Below are 13025 nucleotides of genomic sequence, written 5' to 3'. Positions count from 1 at the left end.
AAATTAACCAAAGTGCCTTGTTTACATGAAATCAGAGGCATAATTTGCTGAAAGCTTCTCATCTGCAAATAATTAGCACGATTTCTTTAATTAGAATGAAAGCTTAAGAGCTGAAATCATCTGGAGAAAATGTGTTCATTCATCAACTAAGAATAAAGTGAGATGAAATGAGATTTGTTATTTCTTTATGTGATTGCTGCATGGAAATGCTACCAAGTATTATTTATTAATTTCACTCAGTAGCTTTTACTTTGGGAACAATTTTATTAAAAGCAACGTGTTTATAGATAAGGGTTATAGATAAATGTTTTTGCCAATAGATTAATGTCTTTTAAAACCAAAGTTGTAATGTGAAACTAAAGATAATGCCAGAAAATTACAATAATAAAATGCAGGCACTATCAATTGTGTTCTGCACTGGTCTATAATGGAACATCAACTGAAACATCAATGCAGCAAAATATTCTAATGTTGTAGTAACAAACTATACAAGAATCATTAAAAGAATCATATTGGATGTGTTTTTATTCTGAAAACAGTTCTATGGAACCATTATTGCTTTTCACTAGCATCCCAACAAAATCTGCTTTGGGGGAGTGAGTGATTGTCTGAAACAAAAACCTGGGAGAGGACCACATACTCCAAAAGGGGGAGGGGGGAGAAGAAGGAAAACTTGCTGAATGAACAAAAGTTTAATTGTGCAGTATTGCCTGTAAAAATAAGGCATATTGAGTGGGGATGCTGAAGGAATCCAATGGAATAGAATTATATCTGCTACATGCTTTGTGAGTGAACCCTAACTATGTCTAATATTCATGCAGTGGAGAATGCACTGAAATGGTCCCAAAGGTGTTTTTTCAAGAGGCAACCAGACTTTTTTTTTTGTTTTTCCTTGAAGATATTTCACTTCTTGTCCAAGAAGCTTCTTCAGTTGCCTCTTGAAAAAGCACCTTTGGGACAGCCATGACCTGGATGACTGAGAATCTCCATAGACATTCAGTACTGAAATTATTGCATGGCTAGTCTTATTAAGAGGCTGGTGAAGTGAGTGGCTACAGCTCCCCCTCCCAATGAGGGACCCATCTGCCTGCCCGAACCTCATGGGGATGGGCAATAATTTGGCACGGATGCCTAACTTAAGCACAGTAGGGAGATTGATCAAGCACCGGTTGCAGCCAGAGTCATAGAATGGTGTGTAGAATGATAACTAGCAAAAACAAGATGTACTATCTTTATGCTTTGCTTTAAACAACAAACTATTTTGGAGACCTGATTGTCATCTTTTCCATTTTCCCTTCTCATTATTAAGACCATCAAAGCCAATTAGGAACTGTATTGAGAATAGCACTTCTGAACCTATAAAGCATTGCATCATCTTCACGAAAGGGTAGACTCACCATTGCCCAGAATTAGTATTTGCTAATATATTTTTTTATTGCCAGCTACATAAATTTCCCCCCCAGTTATGTTACCTTAGATAATCAGTTTGTACAGTGGGTAAGGCAGAAGGCTAGAGCTTAGGAGATTGTGAACTCTAATATCACTTTAGCATGAAGGCAGTTAGGTAGCTTTGCCCCAGTCAGCCCTGTTCCAGAAATATTACCAGTAAACCTGAAATGATTAGTCTAGATAATTGCCAGGAGTCAAATCTGTTTTGAAGAGAAAAAATATTGCCTTATTGAGAAGAAGTCAACTTGTGTCTACCATTATAAGTTTTGGAAAAAATATGGCAAAAGGTAGGTTTAAGTAGGGTTAGCCAGGCCTTCTTGATGGTGTTGTATTCATGCTTAATATTTTGGCTGGAAAGGGCTCATTAGAAACACTAGGTATCAGGATACAAAGTAGTTATGATTGATCTTATTCTTGTATTTGATATGATTTGTAGATGAGAAAGAATAGGATCTAGACTCTTGAGATGGTGAATAAATTGCACACTAGTAGCTGTCTAAGCATAGTTGTATTTTAGATTACCCATTCTATCAGTATTTAATTGATTGTCACTGGGATCTTCTTTTCTCTACTTATAATTTAAAACCAAATCACACATGATATTAACTCAACTATACTGTTGAAAATACAGTTTTCTAACACCCCAAGAAATATATTTGTAAACACTTTCTTTTCAGTTTGTATAATTTTGTCTGTAAAACATTTAATTAATTTAACTACTCTTTATGATACTTATTTTTTAAAAAAAAAAATCCCTTGCTTCAAAGCTGTCAGACAAACAAAATACTGCGTTCCCAACCAGGAAAAGTTAAATTATGTAGTTGTCACTTGAATTATGAAGTAGCTTTTCTGTTATCCCAAACCTTACATGATTTATAGTTTTAACATTTCATTTTCTTTTCTGTCAGATAAAAACTGTTCAATGGACATTGATGAATGTGCCTTCAAGCCCTGCAAAAATGGAGCCAGTTGCCATAATTTGAATGGCAAATTTTACTGTAACTGCTTGCCAGGTAGGTGCTCAGGTGGTATGTGGGTAGAAGAGTTAGAAGAAATGTTTAAGACAGAAATATAACTCTTTTTCCCAGATATATTATTTTAGATTCAAATTTGCTGTGTGAATCTCAGCTACTCTCTCATTTGCTATGCAAATGTTCTCTAATATGCAACCTATTTGTTATTACAACTGTGTCCTCTACTTTTGTGAATTTGCTTTCTGACCATGTCACCTGAATGCCTATTTGAAGATGAGGTATTGCATACTAATGAAGAAAGGCTATTCTATATGAAAATATCAGTCACCTGTCATAAGAAGTCTTTAAGGATGCTCTGGTTTTTTAGACTTTGGTGAAAGACTGATTTCCAGATGAAATGGAGGAACAATAGTGCTATTTTACATAAGACTTTAGAACATAAGGAATCATATTTTGTTCCTGTCTTTCGGATCTACATAGTTTTAAACCATCTTCCCTTTTCCTTTTTATTTCTTCTTCCCTTTTTAATGTTAGAAATTTGGAACCAGGTTTTGAATCTATTCTTCAAATAACACATTAAAAGATAGGGAAACAGTGATGCTTATGTTTGCTGTTTTAATTTAGTGGTATATGAAATCTGGCAAAATAAAGGAAATTAAAAACTGGGATACACTTAAATAGAGGAAGTAGAGGCAGAGGAAAGAAAGTTAAAAGCTGGGATGTGCTTAAGAATTGACTTACTGACTGAGTCAAGCAATAGAACAAAATGAAGCTATTTGCTGGAGGTTGCATCCTAAAGGAAGAAACAGATGAAGGTGACTTGATATCTGAAACAGACAGAAAATTGTTGCTCTGCTAGGAAAGATTTGGGCTGTATTTGGGAGATACATATGTTGACACTGAGGGTCCATGTTCAATATGCACATAGTAAGTGCATAGTATTTGATCATGTACATATATATGCCCACTTGGTCATGGCTGTTACTTTCACAACCTCTTGATTTTCTAAAACATATCAGGTGCACAGACATCTTTAGTGTATAACTATGCCTAAAATGTTATTTTCTAGAGTAGTTGAACTGAACAAAATTATTCTGTTAAAAGAAGGATTTTTCCCCCCAATGAAATACTTGACCCATCAACAGATTTGTTAATGAAAGGAAGTTTTATTTATTTTATTTTAATTCCATTTATATCCCGCCCTTCTCCGAAGACTCAGGGCGGCTTACAAGCTTAGCAGTAGCCTTCATTCTATGTATATGCCTGCTTATTAGGGCTTTCACACACACACCCCAAGCGGCATTATTACAAAGTCAGCTTAATTGCCCCCAACAATCTGGGTCCTCATTTTACCTACCAAGTTGTCTTTGTTCATATCCCCATCCTCTTCCTTCAGGCCAGCTATTTGGAAAAGCTTACCTTTATCAAGCAGATGTGAAAGAGGAGGGAGGAAAACATCTGAAAAAATGAAAGTTTATGAAATTGGCTTCTCTTAGTTTTGGAAATAACTTGTGCTTTTGTTGAAATTTATAGCACATTCATGTGAATCTGGCCTAAAAGTCTGAGGTAAAGGTTAACATGTCAATAAATGGGCAAACTGGTTTCAGAACTACCCGATACAAAAATCATACACACTAGGGGATTATCTCTTGTTGTATAAGATACAGTATTTTGGGGGATGACTTGTGTTAAATGTATTGATGCATCATATTTCAAAGGTCTTTGCTATACTCTCCAAATTCTTCTATCATGATTTTCTTGCCACTCTTCTAAACTTCACAATTATGTACACAGTCTAATATATTGGATTTAAGGAGCTTCACCATGTGTAGAATCACAAGGCAGAGAATAGAAAATGAACTTTACCCCATCTGGCTCTATTTTATAAATAGACTAAGAAAATAAAGGGATACACAAAGGACTTCAAAAGGTTGGGACATGGCTGGTATATTATTTATAAAACTTATTGGCCTGAAGAATCTTTATTAATATTACCATACGCTTATAAAAGAAAAAGAGAATGTGAAATAAGAACTAGATAGGAGATTATATTATCCAGGGAGACCTTCACGTTATGTCAATTTCCATTAAAGCAAACCAGAGGACAATGTTTTTGTTCCCATTGTCAATACTTGGCTTATGTTGTATATATTTCTTAATAAGTTAATACACTTTACAGGTCTATGATCTTAAGATCATAACTTAGGATCTTATTTAACCTTAACTTTAAATTAGATATCCTAAATCTAAGGAAATCAATAAGCCTTAATTAGCAGTATCAAACCTTTGAGCAACCATGCCACAAACAGATATGAAGTGGCAAGGGCATTGTGCATATTTATTTATTAAGTTTTTATGCCATCCATCTTTCCTAAAAGGTGCCTCTGGGTGTCTCTATGCAGCCTCTTGAACATCAAGATGGATTTGCCACTGGCTGAGTGGCTAGCAGGCAATGTAAGAGAGTGAGCTTTCTGCCAAATCCTGTCATATGGACATGCAATTTCAGTTCTGGGTCATCAGATTAAGGTGCCTTGTATCATGTGGTGACATCTTTGTGGCTGACCATTGTTCAAGAGGCCATACAGCTTTTGAAAGTGAAAAGTTGGTAAACAAAAGTTATTGGCATATGATGGAATGTAGACTGGATTTTCAGGAGGGAGGAGATGCATTCCAGAGGAGCAAAAGACAGGTAAGCTTAGATAGTTTGTGTGGGAGAAAGAGAGTTAAGACAGCTCCTCCCTAGTAGTTCTCAGAGTATACGTTTAATGGTGCAAGTAGTCTGCTTTAGTTTGGCAAGATTTCTTTCTGTAGGTGAGGAACAATTAAGGAAGCTGCTTAGAAGAACCTCAACATGTCCTTCTTGGTTTTATAGAGCCTGACTCATATTCTTTAAGATTTTTGATAGGGACCACATAGCCAGATATGAATTGACAAGAGCTATGCAGAATCTTTCAGAAAGTGGATTTCCTTAAGCAGAACTCCCAGCAGAGGCCAACTCTAACTACTTTGTCATGCTCAAATGAAGTATTTAAAAAATTGTGCTTTGAGAAGATGTAGTGTTTCGGTGTATTGTGGTGGGTCTCTAAGGGAAGCACATGAACAGGTTTGCATAGGCCTAAACCTGATAGGATTTTGTCCATCTGAAATTTAAAATCAATTATTTTCTCTTTTTTTAATACAGATCTTTGTTAATTCTTATTTGTGCTTGATACTAGTTGATGTCTGTGGGTAGTTTACTCTTAGCTGTTACCAAAGGTACTTTATTACAGTTATGGATTCCTTCCAGTATTTCTGCTCATGATTAGGTCCTTCGTGATCCACTTTTACTAGTTCTTGTGGTACTTGTGCCTCTCCTTTAGATACACTCTTTCTTCATCCCAAAGCACCTGTTTTTATCCATTTTAAGCCCTTTTTTCTACTCAGTTTCTTGAAGCATTTACTTCAATTGATGTGCCTATTCCCTTCTAAAATGGAGCTCTAGTCTCTTACCATAAATTGTTGGGATTTTGGTTTCCTCTTCTCATTATATATCTTCCTCTTATTTACCCTAAACGTAGGCTATGACAGCAACCTATTTCACAGTTAGTGGAAAAAACATACATATGCATCATATGTTCTATGAAGAATCTGACAATTCAATACCATTCAATGAATATTAACATGGCATTAATAATATATAATAAGAATGCTTCAAGGATAGTAGTATTCCACAAGGAAATTAAAACTGGCACATGCTTAATGTTAATTTTAGCAGAATACTATAAAAAATAACCAAAATCTATGTGTAATTAATAAATGTGTGATAAGCAGACTAAGGAAAGTAATTTATTCGGTGATAAATTAAGGATTCTTAATATTTTATATTTTGTTTATACCGTAGTAGGATGTTTCCAGATATAAAGAATAACATTGCCCTCTTATGTACGTCAACTCTGAAGTGAGTCTCAGTGAGTTCAGAAGAAGCTAAATCTAAATAAAAAGGTTTAAGATTGCAGCTTGAATAGATTTATACCAATATATCACTTTCTTCAAAACAAAGTACATCTTAACCTTGATCATGTCATCTCAGATCTTTTATTGCTCAAAGTCATATTTTGTGCAAAATCCCATAATGTTTATTTTCTGTGTCATTCTCAAAATGCATAGTATGTTACAGCTCATAAATCTAATTCATGGCATATTCCGAAAATGCATGCAGCTCTATAAAAGCTGTTAAAAGAGCAGTAGCTTAGAAACAGAAGACTGCAATATGCTGGAAACTGCAACTTGGATAGCCTTGTGAATCTCTCTATTAGCCATTCAGGCAACCATTTCATTGTTTGTTAGGCACCTCAAATATTTTATTTATTTATTATTTATTTGTTTCCTGCATTTATTATTTTTACAAATAACCCAAGGTACTGAACATATCAAACATATTTTCCTCCTCCTATTTTCTCCACAACAACCCTATGGGGTGAGTTGGGCTGAGAGTGAGTGACTGAGTCAATGTCATTCAGCTGGCTTTCATGTGAATCGTTGACCACAATGTATGAGTCTCCTCCCATCAGTGGACAGGGGCCAGTGGCATTTCTGATATGGACTGTTGACACGTGTAACACCCGTGTACTTGGGCTTTGACAGCCTTATCTAACCCTGGTCACCATAGATAGCTCCATGTCAATGCCTTCATCTGGACTATGCCCAGATGGCCCTCATGCAGAGACTGAAGCACACGGTGCCTTAATGAACTGGGAACAATAACCCTGCTCCCCCATAAGGTGCAGCCTTTGTGAACTGAAAGCTCATATCTACATGTGAAATAGCACTGGAACTCTGGTCCAGGGTTATTTTCAAGCCACTCAGTGTGAATCCATGACAAAACTCTACTTAAAACTTTATCTGCAGCAGTTTCTGCAGCCACATCCCCAGCATAGAGGGGAAACTCAGGCAAATCCTGAATTGACAAGATGCGAGCTGCTGGAGAAAACATGGTACCCCCTTGCAGCGATGTGACTGGCACCGGGTATGCGTGCTGCTGTAGTGCCCGATTTATGGTGCACGTGTAATCAGCACAAATCCTGACCTCCCCATTGGCCTTAAGTGGCGTGACAATGGATGTTTCCCACTTTCCCCCATCTACGGGCTGTAGTACCCCCTAATTGACTAGCTTGTCCAGCTCTGCATCGATTGTGTGTTTTAGTGCAAATGGCACTCTATGGGGCTTGATCCTAATAGGTGTTACAGCAGGATCAAGCTTAAAAGCTATCGGAGGGCCCTTGTACTCTCCCAGGCTTGTGTAAAAAACATCTGCGAATTCCTCGCAAACTGATGCCAAGTTTGCTGCTTGTGTCCAGTGGATCCCAGTTACTTGGATGCCCAGTGTATCAAACCAATCAAGCCCTATTAAGCGTGTTCTCTGGCCCTCTACCACAATCACATCTAGAGGCCCTGAAAACCACTTGAATTTGATGGCCAGTGTGGCCTCGCCTTTGATGGCTACTCAGGAATTCTGGAAGTCAGTAAGGATGATGTCAGATGGCCTAAGCTTGGCCCATCTCTTGCTGCGGTTGCACACAAACTGGAAAGTCTCCAAGGAAATAATGGAAACAGCTGAACCAGTGCCCAGTTCCATCCTGCAAGGGACACCTTGCAGCTCGACTTGAAGCCAAAGTTTTGGCTTAAGGGGGCGACAAGCTCCAGTGCAGCAAACACTCTGATGACTGGAGCAGAACCCTACTCTTTGCTGCCCCAGGGCCCCAGTACCTCTCCTGATCAGATCATCCAATTGGCGGTCCTTCTGCTGACCTCTACAAACTGCTGCAATGTGACCGGTTTTCCCACAGGCCTGACACATGGCTGTCCGGAACTGTCAGTCTGCTTGTTGTTGGTGGCTGCCACAGCCCAAACACCAAAGGAAGGGAACTGCCTTGTAAGGGGGCTTCAGTTCCTTGTCATGGTGCCATTGGATCTTGCCGACTTCGTGGTCGGAGTCAACGTCTTCAGAATGCTCAGCTTCCTCATTGTGGACAGCCTCTTCATGAGGAGTGCTTTTGGTGGGCTGCAACACCTTCATGGCTCCACCGGTGGCTTCATCTGCCATGACTTCTTTTAGGGCTTCCTAGAGTCTCTTTTGCGAAAAGTTTTTCTTGCAGCTCTCTGCTCCTTAGTCCACAGACAAGTTGATCTTGAAGCCTTTCTTCCAAGTCCAAAAACTGGCACAGGCACAAAGCTTGTCTCTAAGCCACGATGAATTCTGTGGCCATCTTGCCGGGTTGTTGAACTCGTTGTTCGAAGGTGTGCCTCCATGCTATCACCAACAGCTTCAGTTGGAAATGGTCTCCGAGCCATTTCTTCAGTTCCGTGTAAGTAATAGACTTCAGCTGCGCCGGTATGACTAAGTTCTCCGCGATGTCAAATGTTGTAGACCCGCAGACACAGAGAAGTGTTGTGGCCTTCAGGCCATCTTCGGTAACTTGGTTGGTGCGGAGGTAGTTCTCTACTCTTGAAATGTAGGACAACCATCTCTCTGGGTGAGTGATGTCAAATTCCTCGAGCTTTCCAACATTCGCCATGGTGGGAAAGTCTTTGCAGCTCGTGCCTTGCATTGCCTCATCCTGCTTCTCTTGTAGGCCCTGGGACTGGTCCGCAGAGTGTTGTGGTCGCTAGCATGGCTTGCTAGGCTGACCAATTTGGGGGAATGTGGTCCCTGCCAGGCCCTGTGCTGGCCTCACCCCCTAGTGACATTCAGCTCTTTCGAAGAAGCAGAATCCCACTTTCATCGCCAGTGTTGTGTAGTGCATTCTTTGGAGGCAGTAAGTGAGATGAGATGTTGCAAACAGGAACATTGCTTTTTTGGAGGCAAACAGGAACAGAACTGAAACAGAGGCTTCTGCGTAGCTACTTATACTGTTGGCCACTAGGTGGTGGCCAATAGGTTTAAAGGAGCCCATTCCTGCCCCAAATCAACCAATGATCTTGGAGACAGCAAGTCTGGCTAGTCAGTGACCATTACACAGACACACACCAATTGAGCAACTTTAAGCAGCATTCAAACAGATACGCGAAACAGTTCAAGTAAAATCCCCATACATTACAAACTCCTACTCGCTTGGCTCTATAAATTGAAATCAAATAACTACAAGAATGGAATAGGCTGATATGTTCTCTAGCTGTGACTTCATGAAGCAAGTTCTAGTCTTCTGTAATTGCATGACAATATTACAAGCAAGTACAGGGAAAGAATTCACATAACAACATAATGACACATATTTTGTCCACTGCCTTATTATATTTGTCCTACTTCATTGCCCACTGATATCTATGATAGTTAACAAAAAAACAAAGCCTTTTGCTGATATTAAATTGGGCTTTAATGATTAAATTTAATCTTTTACCTGTATACACTTACTCTTACATTTAAATCTTTTCAGTTCTAGTATGCATTTACCTATTGCAGAGCTTTTCAACCAGTGGTTCGGGTACCACCTGTAGTACATTGGCATCTGGCAGGTGGTGCGTGACCATCCTAGAAAAGGGGTAGTGGGGGAGGGGAATGAGCTGAACTGGTGGCAGCACCGCACAAGGCTGAGCAAGAGACAGGTGAAGCTGCAGGGCTGTCAGGGCTCAGTGGAAGAGCCAGGATCAGTGCCAGGCTCCATCTGGAGCTTAGCACTGATCCTGGTGCTTCTGCTGAGGCCAGAAGAAACACTGATTAGCTGGAATGTTGCAGCATCTCCAGGGTCTTGTGATTTACATTCAGATGTTTGGCAACTGGTTCATATTTATGACAGTCACAGTGTCCCAGGGTCATGTGAAGTGACCAAAACCTGCTGCAACCACCCAGCAGACGGGGGGAATAAAAACCAAAACCCCACCCCACCCCACCCCCGCTGCCAATCCTCAACAGAAATGCTCACCACAATGAAAACCTCAGATGGGAGGAAGAGCGCAGTCGGGCGGGCTGACAGGTGTCTTGCTCGGCTGTGGCTTGGGGGGGCACGTTTTTCAGTGCCATTGTAACTTCCAACAGTCACTAAGCAAACTGTTGTAAGTCGAGGACTACCTGTACTTCATCACTTTTTTCCTTTTTTGGGGGGCATCATCAAGTTTTTCACACCTTGCTAGGCGACTGGTGGTACTTGGATGTTGCCATATCTTAAAAGTGGTACAATGGGTGAAAAGGTTGAAAAGCCCTGAACTATTGTACTCTGAAACATCATGTTCCCAGTACCCTCTTCTTAAGACCCCATTCAGTTTCTGCAAGTGGTATAGAATTCTACAAAGAAATCTGGATAATAACAGTGCTGTTTGCTGCATACTTGCCATTATATCAGATTTTGTAAAAAAATCTTATTTACGGGACAATTGTTTGAAAAAAGAAATATCTAGTGTAGAAATCTGTAGGATACTATGTGCAAAAGTTTCAAAAGTTCAGAAGCAATTGTTATTTAGGTACAAGATCTGAATTGGAGATGCAGACAGATGGAAATAAATTGTATATCTTCAATTTTTCCATTAGTGACAAGTAGAAACTGCACCTGATTTTAAAGGCTGTTATTCATTTCAGAATATGAAGATTACCATAAAAATAGAGAAGTAAATATTATATATTTGAATTCTGGCAGCATAAAAGAGCAAGAGTTTTGTCTTGTTTTTGTCTGAAGAGCAAAATTAAATTTAAAGAAGAAAAAAAATCATTGATAATAAAAGTGGGTAAGAAACAGCTGGCTTTAGTTGTTAAACCAGTAGTAGTATCTTAACTAAAAAAAAAAAGGAACAAAAGTGGGTTACTTTCAGAGCCCCTCAGCTGTTCCCCTTTCTTGTTTCCCTTTCTTGCTTTTGTCTATATTTTTTCGGGGCTTGGGGGAGGGTGCTTGCATGGAGATTGTTATTTCCTTTGCTCTAATCCTGTATGAGATGCCCTCCCTCTGGGTGAGAAGAATGCGACTGGAAAAACATCTGCCTTATCTCCAGACAATGGAGCCTGGGACTGTCAGGAAACAAAACCGTGACAGTCAAAGAGAAGCGTGCTAAATCTTCGAACTTCTCATAACGTGGTGGCATCTGTGGATTGGCTGGATTTCAATCAGATGGTTGGACATTGGGGGGGGAGCTGTGTATTGCTTTTTTGATGTAATCCTTTACATGCTAAATCTCAGATCTTGCTTTGCACTCATGCCATCACTAACTCTCAATAAAAGGTTCCTTTTGAAACAATGCCTGTTTCAAGAGTTTTGCTTTCTTGGGAGATCTAATTAAAGCAGGTCCTTAGAGTTATTATTATTATTATTTATTGAATTTCTATACTGCCCTTCTCCCAAAGGACTCAGGGCAATAAAATACAACGTACAAAAGTTAAAAGTAAAATTAAATTAATTTAGCCCTAACAATAAATAGTTAAAAATAAACCCAAACCCTTAGTCCAGGCCTGTTCAAACAACCAGGTCTTCAGATCACGGCGGAAAGAGTGAAGGTCAGGAGTTAACAATAGTTGTCTGGACAGAACTAGAATAAAGAAAGTAAAAGTGCAAAAAAAAAAAAGCAACAATGGCCCCAATGTGGATTCTTTTGTTTTAGAGGAAAGATCTGAGCCAGTCTCAATTCTATAGAATACGTAATATTTTCCCACAACAGTGTACAAAAACCAAAGGAAAGCCCTGTAATTGTTGGGACCAAAAAGCTTTACTAATAATATTTTAAACCATTTCTTATACCTGACCAAAAATGACAAAAAAGTCAGCAATGTACCAGGTTGACTGGTTAACAGAACTGGTGTATATTGGGGATACTTATTGATCATCTAAGGCTTTTACTAAGTGTATTATTGAATGTTGAATTGAAATTAATGCTATAAGAGATTGTAAAAAAAAATATAGAAGTTGTAATATATTGGGATTTTACTTGAACTGTTTCACGTGTCTGTTTGAATGCTGCTTAAGGTTGCTCAGTTGGGTGACTGTGTAACAGTCACTGACTAGCCAGACTTGCTGTCTCCAAGAAGATCATTGATTGATTTGGGGCGGCAATGGGCTCCTTTAAACCTATTGGCCGCCACCTAGTGGCCAACTGTATAAGTAGCTGCGCAGAAGCCTCTGTTTCAGTTCTGTTCCTGTTTGCCTCAATAAAGCAATGTTCCTGTTTGCAACCTCTTGTCTCACTTACTGCCTCCAAAGACCTCACTACACAACAGAGTTCATCAAACATTAACTGATAAAGAACCAGTGAATATTTCATTCTAAGGGTGTATATAACTAAGAAAGGATCACAATCTATAGATTGAGGAGTTCTTATAAGACAAAACCTGCACCAAAGGGTAAATGATCATAGAAGTGGAACAATGCCATTCAGATATCACTACACTTTTGCATGGATCAAGAACCTTCACATAAATTATGGCCTTGGGACACTATGAGTAATTCTATTTCCCATATATTCAAGATCAATTTGAGGCACATTGGCCAACTATTGTTATTTGTACTCAAAACTGACCACACTTGTTCCTTCCCTGCAGCATTGACTGAAGAGGGTGGTATATATGTGAATGGAAAAAAAAATCTGTTGAAAACATAATTAAACTAGTTTAGTTTAAAACTTGTAATTATAATATTGCTCACTTTTTAT

At 38.9% G+C, this 13025-nt stretch overlaps 1 protein-coding gene across 1 annotated transcript in view; it reads left to right on the top strand.

The window, feature by feature from the left end:
* Window positions 1-1726: 1726 nt before the first annotated feature.
* The window catches only part of EYS (eyes shut homolog), a gene marked incomplete at both ends in the record, with an annotated part of 674316 nt that continues 663017 nt past the window's right edge, over window positions 1727-13025 (top strand). The window contains 2 exons of the mRNA XM_081346243.1: window positions 1727-1736; window positions 2358-2462. Coding sequence (XP_081202369.1) covers window positions 1727-1736; window positions 2358-2462 — 115 coding nt within the window. The remainder of the gene's footprint in view (window positions 1737-2357; window positions 2463-13025) is intronic.

The sequence above is a fragment of the Vipera berus genome, assembly GCF_964194415.1.
Source record: "Vipera berus genome assembly, chromosome: 1".
Lineage (NCBI taxonomy): Eukaryota > Metazoa > Chordata > Lepidosauria > Squamata > Viperidae > Vipera > Vipera berus.
The sequence above is the reverse complement of the archived record's forward strand: the minus strand, read 5'-3'. Positions and strand labels throughout refer to the sequence as shown.